General features: G+C 35.9%; 2 protein-coding genes across 6 annotated transcripts in view; one reads left to right on the forward strand and one right to left on the reverse strand.

The window, feature by feature from the left end:
• LOC106869685 (putative amine oxidase [copper-containing]) overlaps window positions 1–23,230 on the forward strand; it is a 509,414-nt gene that overhangs the window by 255,880 nt on the left and 230,304 nt on the right. The gene's annotated exons all lie outside the window — the stretch shown is intronic.
• LOC106870602 (putative amine oxidase [copper-containing]) overlaps window positions 19,440–23,230 on the reverse strand; it is a 148,854-nt gene continuing 145,063 nt past the window's right edge. The window contains exon 3 of the mRNA XM_052978373.2: window positions 19,440–19,702. Coding sequence (XP_052834333.2) covers window positions 19,700–19,702 — 3 coding nt within the window. The 3' untranslated portion in view covers window positions 19,440–19,699. The remainder of the gene's footprint in view (window positions 19,703–23,230) is intronic.

The raw sequence follows: 23,230 nt of genomic DNA on the forward strand, positions 1-23,230 counted from the left end.
ACACAGCTGAAAATCCAAATACATCTAACAAAATCCACATACAAGCACACACACGCACATTCCTTTCATATTAATCTTTCTTATTTAATTTAGAAAACACGGTAGAGTAGTTGCAGTAATAGAAGTGATGGTGGTGGTATTGTTGTTGAGGATGGAGATAAAGAAACAAATATATAATAACCTGAAAAAATAAGCATATATTATTATATGAAGATTTCATAATCCGTAATGAAGTTAACAGTGAAACAAAAACTGGAAAAAAGTGAGAGATACATACTACAGAAAGTGTATCAGAGTAAAGAGGAAAAGGATTTAAAAAAAGACAAGTCTTCGAAGTCAAAAATGCTTGAAAAATGATCCTTGATAAATCTCAAACAATTCCTCCGTAGAAAAAGTGATAACGATTCTTTGAGTAAAATAAAAAGATCGACTCCAGAGACCAAAACGTTTCTATTCGGAACAATGTAAAAATTGAATAAAATATCATAGAAATCAGTGCTACGTGAACATATTCCTAGTGAGTAGCAAATGGATCGCCACAGACTAGATTGATCAGAACAATGAAAACAGAATCTGAACAGTCATCAGTGGGGATAACAACTCAAAAAGTAATCCAGAACATGCAATAAACAAATGAATAAATAACACTGGAAGGTGACAGTACATCTTCCTTTTATATTTTACTTGCTACAGTTATTTGAACTGAGGCCCTACTCGGTCATCGCTCCAGTAACTTTTTAAAAAACGTTCAGTAATTGTGCTATCGGTATCTTAGGCCGAACCACTATTTTAGGGGATGTAAATAAGCCAGCACCGTTTGCCAAGCTAGTAGAACAAATACAAACACGAAGACACACGATGGGATTCCACACAGTTTCTGTCTACCAAATTCACTCGTAAGGTATTGGTTGACCCCACTCTATAGTAGAAGACCAAGGTGCCGTGCAATGGGACTGAACCTGAAATTACATGATTAAAAAGTGAGCTTCTTAATCACACAACCACGTCTGCACCACACGATCCCAAACCTCTGGTAAAAATATTTAACAGGAACACATAATTACCTTTTCTTTTTTTCTCTCTCTCTTTTGGTGGATTTGTTTTTTGGCAAACGTCTACCAGTTTCCCATCATCTTTTGTTTGGTCATCATGCTGTGAGATGAGGAAGAATTCAGCGCCACCCGCTTCTCGTTGCTTTTGTTTTGATGCAAGTCACTTTTTCTCATAACTGCTACGACCAACATTGGCTAGAAAAAGAAAGCTTCTGGCTTTCCTAATTGGCTCTAGGAAATAAGACCAAAACGATTTTATGTTCTTCGACATCTACAAAGTTACGATCGGTGCGCCATGTTCTGCTATGCCGCCTTAGTAACAGCCTTCCCGGTTTGTTGCTGTTGTTCTTCCTCTTTCGAAATTTCTGGGTACAAAGATCTTAAATAACTTTTACTGCCGCATGTGTAGTAGTTGCGTCTTCTGCCCAGGATACTCAATCTTAAGGGATTCTCCTTATCACTTACTACAGAGTGCAAATATGGAATTGCTTGTGGCCCTGAAGGATCAAAGGAGCTTATATGTACATGCTCATTGTCTCTGACTGCACATCACTGAAAGTTATGTTGTTACAGACCATCTGCTTATATTCCATCACTAAAGTGATCCCTAGTCAGAGATCGACCTCATTGCCGTTATTTTGATGGATACTCTTGAGCTATTGCTTTGCAAATTTTATGGGACCACTTTATGGGTAGGAGTGTCCCTTCCTATTTGGGCTTGTCTCTCGTACCATCCTCAGTGTTGAAAACAGCGCGTTCGGTAACAGAAGGTCTTTCTCTTCGGATATTTGGGAGAATTACTTCCAGTCGCTCCTTGAAAGCTACAAGGGAAATCCACAGATCTTTTTCTTGCCCTCCATGGATTGGCAATAGATTCGGGCAGAAAGATGCCTGTCTTATGAACACATTTCTTCCATGGATTTGTCTTCTAGTGGTATGGTTTATGTTTACGGTTCTTTTGTTTGAACGGATCCTTACAAGAGATGGTGTTTGGCTTGTATACAAGAAATTATTGTTCCATAGCAGCAAGAATCCAAAACACGTCCGACTAGGTCGACAGTCGAATAATAATAATAATAATAATAATAAAAATAATAATAATAATAATAATAATAATAATAATAATAATAATAATAATAATAATAATAATAATAATAATAATAATAATAATAATAATAATAATAATAATAATAATAAATGATGATGATGATGATTATTATGATGATTATGATGGTTATGATGAAGAAGAACAGATCAAGAAGATGAAAAATGATGATTAGGTGTAAATAATGTAGTATAGGGAAATGGTTGCATGTTTTGTTATGGAAGACTGTGACTACCATCATCATCATCATCGTCTTCATCATCATCATCATCATCATCATCATCATCATTATTATTATTATTATTATTATCATTATTATTATTATTATTATTATTATTATTATTAAGTGAGAGAGCAGTGCATGCCATCAAAGTGACACTGGAGTAAAATATACGAAGCCCATTATACCCATCATGACTACCCGTCTGATAAGGATACACCAAGCACATGCATCACAACCATATGTGCGCGACATGGTAATCTCATATCAAGATAAACAGCGAATGACCTCGCAGGTGGGGCCCAGCTAGAATTTTCTTTAGGTTGAATAACCTATCCCGCTCAAAAGGTCCCTGAATAAGGTTTGTTTAAGGATGTTGAGCAAAACACCCATGTTTCCAAAGGTAAATTATTCAAACCCCAAAGAATTCCTCTCAACACATGGCTATGATGCTCCCCCACTACTTCTGCTCATGATCAGACATGCACATATCATCAGCCACCAAGGGACATGCTCAACTGGTTAAGGTCAAACAACTGACAAGCAAATCTGTGGTATTAAGCAGAATATTTGCTGTAGTCAAGACAAAACAATGTACATAATAACACTTCCAATCAATTAAGATCAGAAGCCATGTGAGCCACTGCCTGGTACTGCATCCAGGCATCTTTACTGCATTTATTATTATTATTATCATCATTATTATTAGTAGTAGTAGTAGTAGTAGTATTATTATCATTATTATTATTATTATTATTTTATGTTTGACTTTTGTTTTGCATTTGTACAAGTTGGATCCAAGTCTCACCCAGAGACCTCAAGAGACAACAAGTTAGAAGTTCATGTAGGTGTTATGCCTAGGGTACCATATATTTGGATTTGTACAGTTTTGTTCTAGTGAATATTTAAGAAACCATAAGAAAATTATCTGTTTGCTTTAAAATTTGAGATCACATAGACAGTATTTTACGTAGGATATGGGCAGTTCCCATGAGCACTATCTTTTGAACTTCAGCCATTTTGGGGTTTCCTGGTATCTGAGCTAGGTAGTAATCAGCCCGTTTCGCTGTCATTCCCAGGGCACCTATGACAATAGGTATTGTTTTCGTCTTCAGATTCCACATTTTGCTAATTTCTATTTCAAGATCTTTATATTTGCTCAGTTTTTGGTAGGTCTTGACAGATACGTTTATATCGATTGGGACAGTCATATCAATGAGGAGGCATGATTTTTGTCTGAAGTCTTTCAGTATGATGTCTGGCCTATTTGCGTCTATCTTTCTGTCAGTTTGAATGGTGAAGTTCCAGAGGAGTGCAATGTGATCATTTTCAAGTACTGGGGGTGGTTTGTGTTCCCACCAGTTTTTATCATGGGGCAAGTCCAGGTTTTTGCATATTACCCAGTGAATATATTGTGCAGCTCTATCATGCCTGTTGAGATACTCTGTAGGCGCAAGCAGACTGCACATGGAGACAACATGATCGATGGTCTCATTTTGTTGTTGGCATATTATTATTATTATTATTATTATTATTATTATTATTATTATTATTATTATTATTATTATTATTATCATTATTATTATTATTATTATTATTATTATTATTATTATCTCCATCATGGTTTATTTCTTAGGCTCTTCACTATTATTAGGTGGAAGTGTGTGGTGAAAGGGAATAAAAAATAAAATACTTTATGAAATTTGAAAAAAGTGCCACATAATGCGATACAATTGTAATACAACCTAATATCGATATATATTTTTAAGTGAATTAAATATTGATATTTGTCATGGACACATGAACATAAAATGATTCAATAATTCGGTTTTTTGTTGTCTTTTTTTTTGTAATTGTTGAACTTGATGTAGAAAAGTTATAAATAACTTTTATGTTCACAGATGTGGGTTCGAGGCCCACGAGTAGCTTTCGACTTTTTCTCTCCAAAAGGTTTCTTAAACTGTTATTATTGTTTATAACTTTCTACTTTGAGTTCAACTGTTAAAAAGTAAAATGAATTATTTCATGTTCATTAGAGGTTTCTAAATTTTTATGACATCAACAAAAAATTTATCATATCGACCTCTGGAGAAGGGAAGGCTAAATTGATATCGACGGGATTCGAACAGCGAATGTAATAGGACGCAATTCGTAATTACCACAATCCACTTTAGGCCCATAATTTAGCGTTGTTTTCATTTATCACCTTTCATTAAATTAAATGTTGATACCAAATGTGTTTGCCGTGGCGAATTTACAAAACCAGCACACACATCGATGTCTGGTTAAAAATTTTGTTTGGCAACTACATGATGTCTAGTTCGATCCTTGAGAGGAGTAACTTTGTCAAGTCTTCTAACATAACCTCCGTTTGGCTAAAATAATACTGTGTGTGAAATAACATAATACACACATACATACGTAAACACATAATACATACATACATAAATACATGCATACATGTGTGTGTGCGTGTGTGCCATGCTTGACTGTTAAATCCACAAGTTTTTTGTTTTCTGTTTATTTTCTCTTATTCCTTTCTGTTGAAGGTAGGCTCGAAACGTAAAAGACGTTTTCACTTTCCTGAGCGTCAAATTAATACACTTGCTTGTTGTTCATACACATGTCTTGGTCTTTTGTTTTTTCTGTTAATTTCTAGTATGCTTTTTTTCTACTATATATATATATATATTTCAATCAAATTTATATATATGTATATGAACCTATGTACTTATGGGAGTGACTAAATGTATTATTAGATTAAAAATAATATTTGTACTATGAGCATATCATTTCTTATAAACTCGTCAGAATATCGAATTAGTATGAAGCAGGTATGAAAAGAATAGGTATGACGGTTAAAACAAATGCTAGTAGACAAGATCGAGAAATAAAAAACAATAATGTAAATTTCAATGTTCTTCGATTTACAAATATTAAGAATGATCAAAAGGATATGGAAAAGATAAGCAGTGAACTGAGAGTATGGAATATAATATAAATGGAATAATATAAACATTGATGTATATACATCAGCAGATACACACATATACATATGTATAGGTATATACATATCTATGTATATGTATAGATATGTAAATATCTATATGTTTATACTGGTTACATGGGAATTTTCTATAAATACAATTCGCGTTTCTATTTCTGAATGGCAGTTGAATAATGAGATGTATTAAGAGTGTACATCATCGTTTTGATTCTTGCTGTTCCTCGTGTACGTGATAATTTATTATCGATTTGGCATACATCAGCATCCATCAGTAAAATATTTGCTTGCTGAATTCTACAGACAAGTACTGCCGTTATTGCTATTGATCTAGGGGTGTCTTTGACTGAAGAGACACAAATAGGTTGAAACACTAATGTTCTGAAACTCCCCTTACGTCAATGAATTGAGTGTGTTGGCAACGCACATAGTCTGAAAGGAACAGTTCTCCGAATGTGAAATACAACAGTGATTAGCATATTACCTTTTCGAATCTGCGGGAACTTATTAAGAATGAATATGCACTTCGTCGTTTTGATTCACGCGGTTTCTCACGCACAGGTTACTTTATTAGTTAAGTATTGGGATCTTATCAAGAAGAATTTAGTAGGCCTCCAAGATACTATGATTATGGGAATTGTTGTTCGTCTGGCTTGCTTTTGGCTCTGGAAATATTTTCACCATACTTGGTGAAAATATTTAGAATTTTCCTTTAACTAATAAATATATGCAAAACGTTTGTTTGGTTTTTTAATGGTTTCTAAATGAATGTATATGTAAATATAATACAATCAATATTTAAAGGAGTTTTAAGTCCTACTCGGGGTAACCTTAGACTTGTAGTTAGAAGTATTCTAAGATTGATACACTATATTTTTATATATTTCTAGTTGTTTGTAGGCAAACAACTAGATTCTAAATGACAGTTGTTCGTATCAAGTCAGTTATAGTAGTTGGTAAATTGACAATTACCAATTTTGTTCTGTTACTTAAACTTAGGGATATTAGAATATGCAAAATTAGTCGAATGTTGAGGTAGTGAAATAAGATAGTTGAATAATATTATCTTTAATTATTTGCTGATATTTAAGATTTAAGTGAAAATGTTTTTAAGGAAAGAAAAAAATTGTTAACGTAATAGTGTAGCGAGTTCACCATTAGTTTGGCCCAGTGTTCAAGTATCGATCTAATAGTGAAGTGGAATTGAACGGGACTTTCCTCGTCATATTTTTGTTAGAGCAAGAGGTCGATGCTACAATGTTAAAGGTTTATTCTTAAGATTTCACTATATAATGGAATTTTTTCCATTAACCGCAGGTTCGGTATCCTAACAGAGATGTTAGAACAGAAACGTGTGTGCGTATATATATGTGTGTGTCTGATCATACACACATTCACATACACACACACACACAGTGTGGATGTATGTGAGTGTGTGTGTATTCATACACACACACACATTTTCATCTGTATGTGAATACAAATTAGTTGTTATCATAGCTGTCTGATAAACAGCATCGCGAAACTCTAAGTAGCAGTTTGCGAAGTTCATTTTTGTTTTTTTGTTTTTTTGTTGTTTTTTTTTGCTTTTTTTTTTACTATAACAAAACAGTCTTATACGCTTTCTTTTTTTTTGGTATTCGAGAACTATTTTTTCCACTTTCTTTTGCGTCTATATGCTTACTTGTATGAATACAAATATATGCGTCTATATATTTTAATGCATGAATTAATAGCTATACATCTGTTTATATACACAAATGTGAATTATTTATATATGCAGGCATGACTCTGTAGTTAAGAAATCGCTTTTCAGCCACGTGGTTACAAAGTGATTTCCTTAATCAAAGAGCAAGTGCCTTCTACTATCAACTCAGAATGACCAATGTTTTCTGAGTGAAATTGAGAGACAGAAACTATGTGGAAGCCCGTCGTCTGTATACAAATATACATGTGTATGCGTACGTTTGTGTGTGTGTGTGTGTGTGTGTGTGTGTGTGTGTGTGTGTGTGTGTGTGTGTGTTTCTTTGTGCTTGCGTTTGTCATCCCACCTCCTCCACTTGATAATCACTTTGGTTTGTTTACGTCCCCCTAACTTAGCGGTCCGGGAATATAGACCAATAGAATTCAAATAAGTACCAAACTTTAAAAAAATCATAATTACTAGAGTCGATTTGTTCGACTGAGACACTTCTATGTGGCACCCCAGCATGGCCTCAGTCCAATGATTGAAACAAGCAAAAGATAAAAAAAGATATGATGCCTTTTAGAATATTTGCACACAAAGCCTACAGGTGGATGGGTGTATATGGAACTGTGTGTATTTACACACAGTTCCATATACAGCCATCCACCTTCGCATCATAACTATCCTACAGGCATAGCAATCAACACCGAAACTACAAGCTCAGACACCTTACCATATTAAATGGCCATATTCTGTATTGCAGTGTTCTATGCAGCAGTTGATAATGATCCCAGTTAATATCGATATGGAGTTTATTGATTGAGTATTGATTATTGTACTTTAAGATATAGCCCAGAGACTAACTCTTTCATAGATAATCTAAAACTATGTTCATAGAGGAAAACTGAGAGAAAGTCTTTCTCCCTCTCTCGCTCTCTCTCTCTCTCTCTCTCTCTCTCTCTCTCTCTCTCTCTCTCTCCTCTCTCTCTCTCTCTCTCTCTCTCTCTCTCTCTCTCTCTCTCTCTCTCTCTCTCTAGCCCTATCTCTATCTGTCTATATATTTCAATATGCATATATACGTATAGTATGTATATGTATATATATATATATATATATATATATATATATATATATATATATATATATATATATATATATATATACATACATATATATATATATATATATACATACATACATACATACATACATACATACATATATATATATATATATATATGATGACCTCTTCCTCGTTCTTGTGTATAGCCATCGCTCGAGGCATTTCAGAATCGGTCTCATGTGTAAGCTGCACGGGTGTGACTTTGCAGGCTGGCAAGTAACCTCCACTCTTTGGCACAGATGTTAAATACATTATTGCCTCCAACAACGGGAGCTACTTGATCCTCATGCACTTTCATGTACTGTTTCAATCCTCAGATGCTAGGCAAATCTTGCTATGTTCATGGCATGATGTCATGGTGTGTATGGCGCAATCCAAGTCAACTCGCTGTACATGAATTCGCTTCTGACTTTTCAGTCCCACTCTGTTGAAGCAGACTCTCCTACATTAATCCATGTGTCAGCCCTACCTGGTCATCCACATTTCCTAAAAGTATCACCCCCGCACCCTTTCTAGCATCTCTCTTCAACTTATCGTGATTTCTTTGTGCTATTTCGAAATTCTCCCTTCCATCATAAGTTACTTTTTTCTATCTTGTCTGGTCAGTTGCAGTTTCATCTCAGTCCTTTTCCGAGATGTTAGCTTTCTTCAAGGATGCTTTAAGGCAATCGTTGAAGCCCAGCTTCAGATTTATGAGGTAGACGCCATCCATTTCTCAGCTCTCTTTGATATTTAGATAACTTTCGGCCAGTAGTGTCCCAAACCATGACTAACTTAATTGCACCACCTGGAATTGCAGAGATATATCCAGATATAGGTGGTTTAACTGGAATTTTGTTGGAGGTATTCATTCAGGAACCGTTTGAATCTTATGAGATCTTTTTCTTCTCTTACGTGTTTTGGCATGATGTTAAAGTGAGCAGGGCGAGTTGAGATGTAATGGTTTTGTCATAATGTTGTGATGTGGCGCGGGCATGAGTTTAAAGAGGATGTATGACATAGCAACCAAACTTTGGATGAATTTCTAAGTTAATGCCAACATCATTTGAGCAACGCTGATAGAATATTTTCCACTTTATACAAATTATATAGCGCTCACGGCTATTGCTGTATCGTCTATTTTTTTTTCTTTTGTGATTGATCTCTGGGGTGCTTCCATTTTCATATTTTGTTTGGTGTAGGGAGAACACAGTGAACAACAGTATTCGAGGTGAGGATGGGCGAAGGTAAAGAAGAGAAGGATAATGATAAGCGCCTCTCTAGACCGGAAAGTCCCGAGAATCCAGGAGTAAGCCCTGTGGGCCACCTCAGCCACTTCCATTTTAATCTGTTGTTGACAGTTACTCCGAGGTCCATAACAGTGTTTGATGTCACGGGGTTTTCGCCCGAGGGAAAAGTGTATGATAGCTTAAGTGCAGCCTCTTTACCGAAGTGAATTAATTCGAAGTTATTCTCGTTTAGCTGCATATTGTGTTTTTGCACCCATTGGTTAAAAGTAAGCAGATCCAAGCAGATCCTGTTGGAGATTAGTCTTGTCTCCTCCCCTGTCGACGACCTTCAGAAGCTATGAATCATCGTGCTAATTTTAATGCTGTTGTATCGGATGACGTCAATGATGTCATTGATGTAAATAATGAAGATGTGGGCTCAATACAGTGCCTTGTGTAACTCCACTGACTCTTGCTGAGCTTGGTTGAACGCCATCAATCACTACATGCTGGGTTCCTTCTCCGGAAAACACTCAATCCATTTTAATACATTCCCTCGGACTAATTTCTGTAACAGGATGCTGTGATCAACATTGTCAAAGGCCTTGCTGAAGTCAAGATATATTACATCTACATTGGAGCTTTCTCCCAAGGTTTTTAGGATGTCGTCGAAGTGATGCAGAAGCTGTGTTAGGTTATCTATACACTTTCAGAAACTATGCAGGTTGGAAATAAGTAGGCTGTTATTTTCTAGGAAATGAGTTACTCGAGCTTTTATCACTCTCTCAAATAATTTGATGATATTAGAGTTAAGTGAGATAGGTCAGTGATTCGCTACCAGTGATTTGCTCCCCTTTTTGAAAACCGGTACAATTAACTAAGATAGAAAATTATCAGGAATATAGCCAGCGTTCAGTAATTTCCTCCCAAGAAAGCTAGAGGAAATGGGAGTTGACGTCGACACTCTTTCCAGATTCAAGCAGGGTATCTATTGAGGCCCAAGCCAGAGTTGTTTAAAATTTGTTTAAGCTGCCAAATGATATAGCGGATAGGGTATTCTGGGGTTTGCTTCACAGATGCTGCCCAGTCAGTCAAACTGATATTGCTGAAAGCAGAGTAGCATTGCTTCTGCAGAATCTCAACCATGTCTTTTGCGTCATTATGTTGTCAGTGTTCCAACAGATGAGATAGCGACTTTATGCTGGTTGGCGAATGAGAACACTTTGAGATTGAGTTTTATTTTCTCAGTGGCTCAGTTCTCTTTGGTTGTTCTTTGAGTATCGATGATGATCTTCTTTGATTCAAGTAAAGCTATATCTGTCAATACATACATACATACATATCCCCATATATACCGCCCATTCCTTCTTCCCCCACCCACACGACCGATTTTTAGTCCACCACGCAGTAGATTTTCTCTTCACCCTGCAGTATTTTCCAACTAATTACTGTTGCTGAAATACGAATATCAAACCGCTATACCGCGTGACCTTTCTCGACCAATCACAGGCTAACGTCCATTAGTAAAGATTGATCTCTTCAATCGAACTATTATTCATACCCAAATGGTCAAAGACTAGCGACACGCTTGAAACTCAGAGTACCAAGGAGACTGAATCAAACTGTTTTGATCTATATATATATACATATATATATATATATATATACATATATATATATATATATATATATATATATATATATATATATATATATATATATATATATATATATATATAAAGATATACATACATATATATATATATATATATATATATATATATATATATATATATATGGTGGTGGTCTACTCCTTAAACAGAGTTTGACCACCTCCTGCACCTACACCTTAGCCCTTTCATGGCGTCTGATGTGGCTTTTTAAACCAGACAGTGTTTTGAAAAAAACACCCACACAGATTGCACCTCTGATTTGCACTACCAATACCTGCAAGTAAGTTCTGCTCATTGTGGATCCTAACATGTCTTTTAAGACCCCCATTGGATTTGCAAACCCTCTGGCACACACCACATTCAAACGTGTTCACAGACATATAATCAGAATAGCTGGGTGAGGTTTGTTTTCCATGGGTTCGCAGGTGAGATTTGAGGCCAGCCATGGACAGACATGGTCTGTCACAGACTGTGCACACAAAAAGGTCCTTGTCATTCACCTTCTCAGTCTTCACCTTTTTCCTTAAATGTCTCTTGAGCCCTGCTTGCATCATCCTGGCCTCTTCAAATGCTTTCACTCCACTCCACACCCTTGTTCGCCATCCAACTCGATCTGAAGCGAGGACTTCTATATCTTTTGGAGCCATTCCAATTGACTTCATAGCAGTCCTTATGCCATCCTTAAACCTTTTTTTAGGTTTATGCCGATAACGTTTCCCCTCTGCAAGCTCACCATAAAACAGCTGTTTCGGCATGCGTTCATCTGCCATTCGAACAATATGGCCACACCATCTCAATTGGTTCCTCAAAATCATGGCTTTAATTGAGGGGATGCCTGCAGATGCAAGGATATGTGTTTGGAGTAAAAGAATTCCATTTAATTCTTAAAATATGACGAAGGCATTTTTGGTGGAACTTTTCTAACATTTTAAAATGCCTTTCATAACAGGTCCAAGTTTCACAGGAATACAATAGGGATGTTAAGACAAATGATTTGTAAAGAGCCAGCTTTGTATTGTTATTTATATGTCGCTGGCGCCAGACGCGTGACTCCAAGCCACCAAATGCTTTTGCTGCCCTTTGAATTCGCAGGTGTATTTCAGTATCAAGATTTCCATCATCTTGAACAGAGCTTCCCAGGTAGACAAATGAATTGACAACCTCAAGTAACTTTCCCTTAACAAAAATTTTAGGGAGGTTACAAACAGCACCATACGCAGGTTGATACATCACAACTGTTTTTTTCAGATTGATGGTCAGGCCAAAATCATCACAAGCTGCATCAAATGCAGATACAAGGGATTGCAGACCCGATTCAGAATGACTAACCAGATCGCAATCGTCAGCATACAAAATTTCCCTAATAAGTGAAGTAAAAACCTTCGTTTTAAACTTCAGTCGGGTCAAATTAAAAACATTCCCCGTTGTTCGATATTTTATGTAGATACCCTCCTCGGAGTTTTGAAAGGAATGTGACACCACAACGGCAAAGTATATTGCAAAGAGGGTGGGTGCATCAAGGTCTCCCTGCTTTACTCCATTTTCCACAGCAAAAGATTCAGAAAGCCTACCACCAAAATTAACCCTAGCTCTCAAATCCTGATGCAAAGCCTTGACCATGTTTATAAACTTTTCTGGGCAACCAATTTTCCCCAGAATTAGCCACAGAACACTTCGATTAACAGTATCGAATGCTTTGCTCAAATCAACAAAGCAATGGTACAGAGCAAGATTCTGTTCAATGCACTTCTCCTGTAATTGTCTGACAGTAAAGATACAATCAGCTGTGCCCCTGGAGGAACGAAAACCACACTGAGACTCAGACACCATACTTGGAACTATAAAGGTATTTAAACGTTCTAACAAAATGCGGGCGAGCACCTTTCCAACCACAGACAAAAGGGAAATCCCACGAAAATTACCACACAGATCCTTTGGCCCCGATTTATATAAGGAAACAAGAATGGCATCAATCCAGTCTTGAGGCACTTTCTCACTTCTCCAACAGTGACAAATTAAAATATTTAAGAGTTCCATCATTTTGTCACCCCCATATTTCAAGACTTCTGCACAGATTCCATCAGATCCTGGAGACTTGTTATTCAGCTTATTCATAGCTAAATAAATGTCATTTAGAGTTGGTTCAGATGCCATCTCTTCTATAACTGGAAGTTGTTCAATTTTTTCTATCGTCCTCATATTAACGGATGATGGTCTATTCAAAAGTGCAGAGAAATGTTCTACCCAACGCTTATGAATAGAAGCGGTGTCAGTCAGAAGAAAACATCCATCTTCTGTTCTCACTGGAGCTACTGAAGAAGATTTTGGACCATATACCTCCCTAACATAAGAATACAAACAACTGGCATCATTTCTATCAGCTGCTTCTTGTGCCCCTTTTGCCCTATCATTCCACCATTCCTGTTTAATTTTCCTTAGAGCAGTTTGCACCCTCCTTTTCAGCTTTCTGTAAGTTTCATTTGAGTTGGGATTCAATGACTGAGAGAGCAGTGTATTGCCTAAGTTTTGTTTTTCTAAAAGTAGATCATGAATTTCTGCTGATCTATCTGAGAACCAATCTCTGGATTTATGAGATTTAAATCCCACTGACGAACTTGCAGCCTGAAATACTTTTGTTTTGAAATCTTCCCATAAATTGTTTGGGTCAAGATTAATACTTTCTATAGCGTCGTGGAATTTTTGCAAGTTGCTTGATAATTTAAAGTTTGCAATGTTTAACTTTTTGGGTATCTTAGGACCAGACTGTCGGTTTTTAGGTTTTATCGAAAAATCTATTTTGCCACGCAGTAGATGATGGTCAGTCCAGCTCTCTGCCCCTCTCATGACCCGAACGCTAGAAACGTCTTTCATATCACATTTCCTAATCAAAATATAATCTATGAGATGCCAGTGCTTAGATCTTGGGTGCATCCAGGTGGCTTTATATTTATTTTTCTGCTTAAACAGAGTGTTGGTGACAACCAGATCATTCTCAGTACAAAACGTCAAAAGAGCTACTCCATTTCTATTGCATTTTCCAATCCCATGTCGACCTAAAACAGGCCATGAAACATAGTCCCTTCCAACTCTTGCATTGAAATCTCCCAAAATGACCAGCTTGTCAGAAATTGGTACTTTCCTCAATAATCTTGCTAGATTGTCATAAAACTGTCCCACAGTTTCCTCAGAATGGGACATTGTTGGTGCATAAATACTGACAACGGTAAGAAACCTACCTTTTGTCAGTTTGATACGGCATGACATGATCCGGTCAGATATACCACTTGGAAGCTCTGCAATGGAGGACACTAATGTATTCTTGAGAGCAAACCCAACACCAGATTCTCTACGCTAACCCTTAGGTAGGCCTTTCCAGAAGATAGTATATCCATAAGCAGATTCCATTACTTGACCCTCACCAGAGAGACGAGTTTCAGAGAGAGCAACTATATCAAGGGAATATTTCTTTAGCTCACATGCAATAAGTGCAGTACGCCTTTCTGGCCTCTTCGTGAAATTATCATCAAGAAGTGTGCGCACATTCCAACAGCCAAAATTCAAACGATGTTTATTTTTACTTTTTCTATATATATATATATATATGTGTGTGTGTGTGTGTGTGTGTGTGTGTGTGTGTGTGTGTGTGTGTGTGTGTGTGTGTAAATATGTACGGTGGGGGACATATAATCATATATATAATATAAAAATACTCGTGTGTGTGATCTTTTATTATATAAATATTGACACACACGTATATCGAACTTAATTTAATAAAACAGCTGAAGTAATACCAATATTGGTATTAGTGAATTTTTTATAGCAAAAACAAACTCCAGTGAGTATAATCATGTTTTTTACTCACATGGATAATTGTTCAATAATTTGAAACTTGACCAAACAAATGTAATAATAAATTCTATTCTTGTTTGCACGAATATACATCCATACGTACATCCATACATACATACGTATACATATACAGAAATATAGATAGATAGATAGATAGATAGATAGATAGATAGATAGATAGATAGATAGATAGATAGATAGATAGATGTCCTTGTTTGTCCCCTCTATATTTAGCCCCTTGTGGGCAATAAAGAATTAAGATAGATAGATAGATAGATAGATAGATAGATAGATAGATAGATAGATAGATAGATAGATAGATATTACATATGTGTGCTCGCCTGAGTGTGTGTGCTTATTTCTCTTTAAAAAAAGTTTACGTTGTGTGATAAAAAAAAGTGCAATGCATATTCATAAATATATATATAGATATGTGTTTTAATAAAATGTTTTTCAATAAGTAAGTTTTGTCTAAAAAAAAATAATCAAACAGCTTAATTTTAGAAACAGAAAGGAACATTAAAAACATATGACTCTATGTTGTTAAAATTTCTATATAAAATATATTAAATTAACATCAGAAACAAGCTATGTTAAATCGACCGTTATTAATAAATAGATTGATATGATGCGAATATATATTTTATGAAAAGTTTATGTATTACAAATGTAACATAGAATTTAATATCAATTTTTATATATACGGAGTATTCGATGAATAGAAGCACGCAAGCGTATAGGAATATTTCTTTATGTGAGTGCATTTCTGTATGGTCGTATGCACAAATATTGTAAAGATATATATATATATATGTGTGTGTGTGTGTGTGTGTGTGTGTGTGTGTGTGTGTGTGTGTGTGTGTGTGTGTGTACGTTAAATGTATGTTTGCATATGTATATGTGTGTTACTTCAAGCACATATTACAATATATATATATTAAAATATTAGTCTACACATACATATATATAATTGTTCGCACGCATTTACATATATATATATATATATATATATATATATATATATATATATATATATATATACATTTATATAATGTGTGTGTTAATTCATGCACACATTAAACCGTATATATATAGATAGAATTGCTGATATAATAATTTGTAATCAGCTGTGTAGGCATAATTATAAACTCTTATATCTTGCTAAAACCATACCCACTGTTTTTAAAAAAAGGAGGGCACATGGAATAATGTACTCCAAGTAGATATAGCGGCGCATGGCCTAGTGGTTAGGTTGTTGAACTTATGGTCGTAAGAACGTGATTTCGATTTCTGGAGCGGGCAATGCGTTTTGTTCTTGATCCATAATCCAAGAGTTAAGTTTTAGAGAAGCAGAGTTTGCGACGCGTTTTTAATCCCTGATATAAACTATATTTCTCCATGTTGTGGAAATAGTTAATGAACGTCATATTTCACATTTTAAAAGATGATGAGCTGAGACAGCAATCTAGTTTCCAACTTTCGTTCGAATTATTTTATATTCATACACACCCCTAATATATATCCAGTGGAGCCGCGTGGCTTAGTGCTCAGGGTGTTGGACTCATAATCGTAAGATTGTGGTTTTGATTCCTGGACCGGGCAATGTATTTTGTTCTTGATCAAAACACTTCATTTCACGTTGCTCCAGTCCACTCAGCTGGTAAAGATGAGTAATCCTGCGACGGATGTCATGGGATGAATATATACGCCAGAGAAACCGAGAAACCGGCCCTATGTTCCTTATGGAGTAATGTGGACTATTCTGTAGATATGGCCAGGTGTTTAAGAAGTTCCCTTCACGATCGTTTAGTTCTGAGTTCTATCCCACAGCACTACATCTTCGGAAAGTATTTTAACCATAACTAGCGATCAACAGAAGTCTCGTGAGTGAGATTTGGTAGACGGGAACTGCACGGAAAACTGTGTATCGTCGTTCAGATAACATACTTAAAAAAGTCGGTGCATTGAACAAACATGATTTGCAGCATTTAGTTCCAGTTGAATTATCTCCCTTTGCGTTTTATTCTCTTACCCTTTTATCTTTTACATGTTTCAGTCATTGGACTGCGGTCATGCTGGGGCACCGACTTATAGAGTTTTAACCGAATAAGTCGACTCCAATACTTATTTTTGTAAAGTGTGTTACTTATTCTGTCAGTCTCTTTTTGCTGAAGTAAGTTACACGAACGTAAATAAGTTACAATAACGTAAATAAGCCAACACTGGCAGTCAAGCGGGTGGAGGGTACAAAAACACAAAGACATATACACATAGGTATACACACACACACATACACACACACACGCATACACACACACGCATACACATACACACACAGTTATGATTTACAGTTTCAATCTTTAAGCAAAAAAACCCGCTTTCGCTAATACAGTATATTCTATTTCAAATTAGCTAATTTAATTAGTGAAAGCAGAGTTTCTTTGCTAAGACATTATATCTCTAAAGAAATACAGCTATTTGCACAAAATTTCTCTCTAGTATTCTGACTTGTTTCATATTTGAATCAAGTATTCTCGTGTGTGTGTGTGTGTGTGTGTGTGTGTGTGTGTGTGTGTGTGTGTGTGTGTGTGTGTGTGTGTGTGTGCGTGTGCGTGTGCGTGTGTGTGTGTGTGCGTGCGCGCGCGCGCGTGTGCGTGTGTGTGTGTGTGTGTGATTTGAACTCAGAATTCATGGATCAGGGACATATATCGCAAGATATTCCGTCCAACATTCTAACAATTTCCTTAATCCACTGACCTAGATTGCAACCTTTTTATTGACCCCCAAAGGATAAAAAGCAAAATTGACTTCGGTTTCATTTGAACTTCGAGTGCAGAGAATTGGCAAAAGTACAGCGAGATTTTCTATCCAATATCATAATGATTCTTCTAATTCCTATTATAAGTTAAAAAGAAAAAATATCTCTGTGCCATTTATGCGCAACACTTTTATGCACATTGTCAGGAAAATAGTAAAAGCCCACAATGTTAGAGTCTTTTATTCTGACGCTTCAAGCATTTAGAAGAACATCTAACTGCCCAAAGGTAAATAAATTCATTAAACTCTTTAAACTTTTTACAAATTACTCATATTTCAGTTAAAACCGGATTACGAGTTTTCTGATAATCTGAAATTTTATCATCTAGTATAATTTAAGTTTGATTGAATTTTACATTTTGCTATCAATATCTACACTTGTCACAGACAGAAAGTAGAAGGTTGAATTGGTTGTTAGAAATGTAGGTTCTGACAACAATTGACCCTCAGAAAAGGAGAAGTTGATAAAAACAAAAGTTGCTGTCTTCAATTCAGTTTTCATGCCTATTCTCACATACGGTCATGAATTTTGAGTAATGCTCGAAACAGAACAATCGCGAATTCAAGTGGCCGAAATGGGGTTCCTCTGAAAGATATCTGGAGTAACGTTACTCAGCAGGGTATGTAACTCGGAGATCAGGGAGTCTAGCCATGTCGAGATGATACTTTCCACATTGGGAGGTCACAGCTCCGGTACTACATACATGGGATTAGAACATCACCGGAAAGAATCGCAAGACATATTCTTCAAGCCAATCAACCGGCAGGAGACCTAGGTGTAGACCAACAACGAGATGATTGGATAATATCCATAGTCTCGATTGGATGCTATGGTGGAGATGCCTGAGAATTGTACCCCAAAGACCATCGCGTGAATTGTGAGCAGAGATGGATGGATGGATGGAACAACGTCTCATGCTTTTGATTAGCATCTTTTAGTATTTCTCGCAAATACCTTCAGTAGAGGCGAAAATACGTGACTAAAGTTAGAGGAGTTGCACGAGCACGAATTCGGTGTTTGATTCTTAAGTTGAATAACTTCAGAGTACAGGTTCAACTCTCACCTGATGCGACTGTGTTTATGATAGTTGCAATATATCAGCTTTTATCCATCAAACTCAGAATGAAAATTTGAACAACGAACAAAAAATATCCTCTCAGTGAAATACCTTCATACCTTTTCTTACTTTTCTCCTTGTCAATATATTTTCCCCTTTCTCGCTCTCCTATAGTAATTAACTCATAGTCTTAGCTGCATGGTACTGATGAGATTCAACCAAATCGAAATGGCAGCTATATACGATTAAGAATATAAACATTGAAGATTTTATAGCTGAATCGAAAAAAGACATTTAATTAAATACAAAACCATTATATCATAAACTCAAAATTTCCTTCGCTAAACTCAGATTTGCTTCACAAGCAATTTTTAAAAAAATAAATGATATTAACTTCTTATAAGATGATTCTCTCCCTTACAATAGTAATGAACAACCAATGAGCCAGCATTCTACAATGATTTTCCCAACAAAGAAATATTCTTCGATGTACTGAACTCTTAGATTAACTGTCTTTCATCTTGTATTCTATAGAAACTCGAATAAGCAGATCTAGAAAGCAACGAAAATATCTAAAAAGTCAATGAAACTATTTGTTCAATAAATAATCTGTTTGAAGTACATATAAAAAATACAATTTGTATTGGTCAAATGTTTTTATTAAGCATTAATCCATTATTGTAAGTAGGGAGGGGGAGCAGAATGTATTACAATTGATTGATTATAGATTAATGTAATATTCTGTTAGAGCCGATAGTCTGTTGATATGACAGTTGGGTGAAAGAGTTCTAAGAAACGGAATGTTGCTCGCTTAAATATTTTCCGATATATGATCTGTAACCTTCTTCTGTAATGTATTGGGTCAATTCAACTGATTATACTGCTTCCATTTAAACAATTCTTTCACTGTCAATTCAAAAGAGACCAATATATTGCAAGTGATAATAAAGATTTTTCATATTGGCACAAGTCTGTAAGTATGTAGGTGATGATACAGTAGAGTGGACTCTCCCATCGTAAACAACAGATGATGATTCCGCAGTTTCTTGCTGAATAACACAGATGATTTGTTTATAGTGATCAAATATCGGCATTGTCTGTTCAAATGTACGGTGTGCCACGCATCACATCTGCCCTCCTCTGACAAAACACAGTTGATCAAAAAACAAGAGACTGAGATAATTGAAAAAAAGATTGAATAAATTATGCTAATTTTCCTAACTTACTCTGTGTCATGGGCTGCTGTATAATGAAAAGTTAAATTATTTTCTAAGGTCATATCTCTAGTTATGAGACATGGATCAAGGAATTCAAATATCCATTCTCCGATATAACAGTAAATCGACTTGCTGTGTTTTATTGGAGGACAGCAGAGATGTCAAAATGATCGCAATGACCCTCAATATATGATCAGTAATTATATAATTGAACTCTGAGAAAGAGGTAGAGAGAGAAAGAGGAGGCAAAAAAGAAATTGCGGAACCCTCCTCTGTTATTTACGACGATGGAGTCCAACGTATATATGCACACACACACACACACACACACACACACACACACACACATATATATATATATAATCCTTTCTACTATAGGCATAAGATAATGGCAGTGCCCCAGCATGGCCACAGCTCATGAGCTGGAACTAGATCAAATCAAATCAAAGGCATAAGGGCTGAAATTTTGGGGAGGAGTATAGTCGATTACATCGACCCCAATATTCAACTGGTACTTAATTTATCAACCCCGAAAGGATAAGAGGCAAAGTCGACCTCGGCGGAATTTGAACTCAGAAGATGGAGACGGACGAAATACCACCGCACATTCCTGCCAAGTCGCTGTCCTAAATAATAATAAAAATAATAATAATAATAATAATAATAATAATAATAATAATAATAATAATAATAATAATAATAATAATAATAATAATAATGATAATAATAATGATGATGATGATGATGATGATGATGGTGGTGAGGGGGAGGAGGAGGAGGAGGATAACGATAATGATGATAATAATTATAGGAGAGAAGATACGCCACACAATTCGGCTATGTATTTTATCGGAAAAGGAAGTACCTCACCTCTCATGGATATATCACACACGCACAAACAGATAGACAAACATAAGCACGCACAATCACATGTGCACATAAATACGCATACACATACATGCATACATGCATACATACATACATACACATTCACATATACTCATACGCGCGTACTTACACATACATACCACACATATACACATAGCACACCATGCTAATTCGTTTAAGAAATATCGAAAGTCTTGAGGAAGCACCGAGAGGATAAGGAAGGAGATGTTAGGTGTCTTATAAAAAAAAACAATAGCACATTACAAGAAATGAATAAATGAACGAAGCTGATCAATCAGTCAATCAATCAATCAGTCAGTCAATCACTCACTGAATCAAACAGTCAGTCAGTCAATCAGTCAAACAATTACTCATACAACCAGTCTGTTAATCAAACAGTCAGTTAGTCAATCAGTCAGTCAATCATTCAATCAATCAGCCAATCAATCAATCAATCATTCAATAAATCAATATGTCCTTTCTCGTAGTTAAAGGTCAGGGGACGGCCTTACATACAAACACCACTCCTTGCTAGCATATTTTATTTATTTCATCAGCTCACTACACTGAATCCCCTATAAATTCTTTTAAAAACAGGTGAAGCATTTGAATTTCGTTTATGTAAGTGAAAAAAAACGAAATTACGAAATACAAATGATAATGAAATGTCTTTAACGTCAGTGGGGGGTAAGTCATTGCTTCGTTGCTATAAAATGGTTTGTAAACTTACGAAGGTGTGAAAAGCAAACTTTAAAATGTAGAAGAGCATAAAACTTTAATCTAGAAACGAGACTAAATACACATAGACATTCTTACACACAACCAACAGCAACAGCAGTCATTACTCAAAGAAAACAGTCTTTGATTATTTATCTATTTGTAATGGTTTAATTATAGATTTTCAAGTTGAAGAAAGAGAAACAAAAGAAGAAAGATAATTGCTGCGTTTTGTTTCAGAACGTCCTTGAAATAAATAATAATGTTTGACTTGCGTGTGAAGTCTCCGATGTAAGCTGCTTTGGGTATTGGGGATGAAGGTGATGTTGTTCTTGCTGCTGCTGCTGCTGCTGTTGTTGTTGTTGTTGTTGCTGCTGCTGCTGCTGCTGCTACTGCTGCTGTTGCTGCTGGTTCAGGTATATTACGGTGGGGGAACACCGGTGGTGAAGGTGGTGGTGGTGGTGGTGGTGGTGGTAGTGATGGTATAATCAATTGCTGAGGCGGTGGCGCTGGTGGTGGTGGTAGTGATGATGGTATAGTCTATAGCTGTGGTGGTGGTGGTGGTATTGGTGGTGTTGGTGGTGGTGGTGGTGGTGTAGTACATTGTGGTGATAGTGAAGTGGTGTAATATTGACTCTTTGTACTAGAGTTATTCGTGCTGATGTATGTTGCTAGTGATAACGATATGAAATGTTGCTGTTATTATTGCTATTGTTTAAGTCCATAACCGACCCACATCAGGCAAAACCTGTGATAGACAACATTCCAGTCATGACCACTCCTCCTTACTTTAATACTATATTTAGGACTACATTATCCTTATATGTTCCGCCTCGTTTATGGTGGTAAGATGTGATCTGAGGAAGATTTAACACCTGCGCGGCACCTTGGACAAGTAACTTCTGTTATAGCCTTGCGAGTAATATTTGGATGTTTTGTCTTATGTATGTATTCTTATGCATATAATTGCATACCTAGATATGCTCATATAAACCTAAATGATAAACTTCTGGAAAGCTTTATTTTTACCGTTGGATCTGTAGTTTTCGAATCAGCTTTCTCTTTTCTGGTTTTGAAAAGCCTAATTTCTCAAGATTGTATATACGTCTCTTTTATTTTTTAACTGTTATAAATCTTCCACTGAGGAGGGAGTCGGTTTCCAACAAAGATACATGGCTCCATCTTTGGGATGTAGCTAACACAAACAAATTCACATTTGGAACTTGAGAAAAGTCTTGCATATTTTTACTGTTCCATTCACAGATTGGACATGTAATGTACGAATCAGCCGGTCACTTTCTCTTTCTGAAAAACCTAGTTTATACAGATTCTCCTTTAAGCATTTACTAACAAAACCAAGTGCTCGAATTATTATTGGTATGAATATGAATTCATAGTCTGGATATAGAAGCTGGAGGTTTCGAAGCAGTTGTCCATAGCTATCCTCTTTCTCTTTGATTTTCAAAGAAATATTTATATCTGGAAGGCACCTGACCCAAACAACAATATCCGACTTGGTACGCTTACATTTGACAGAAGTTTTGATGGGAATATTCCACCAGTATTCCTTGAGTTAGTGTTTATGAATGTATTCCATAACAGAGGGATTTTC

The sequence above is a fragment of the Octopus bimaculoides genome, chromosome 2 (assembly GCF_046866305.1).
Source record: "Octopus bimaculoides isolate indiv1 chromosome 2, ASM4686630v1, whole genome shotgun sequence".
Lineage (NCBI taxonomy): Eukaryota > Metazoa > Mollusca > Cephalopoda > Octopoda > Octopodidae > Octopus > Octopus bimaculoides.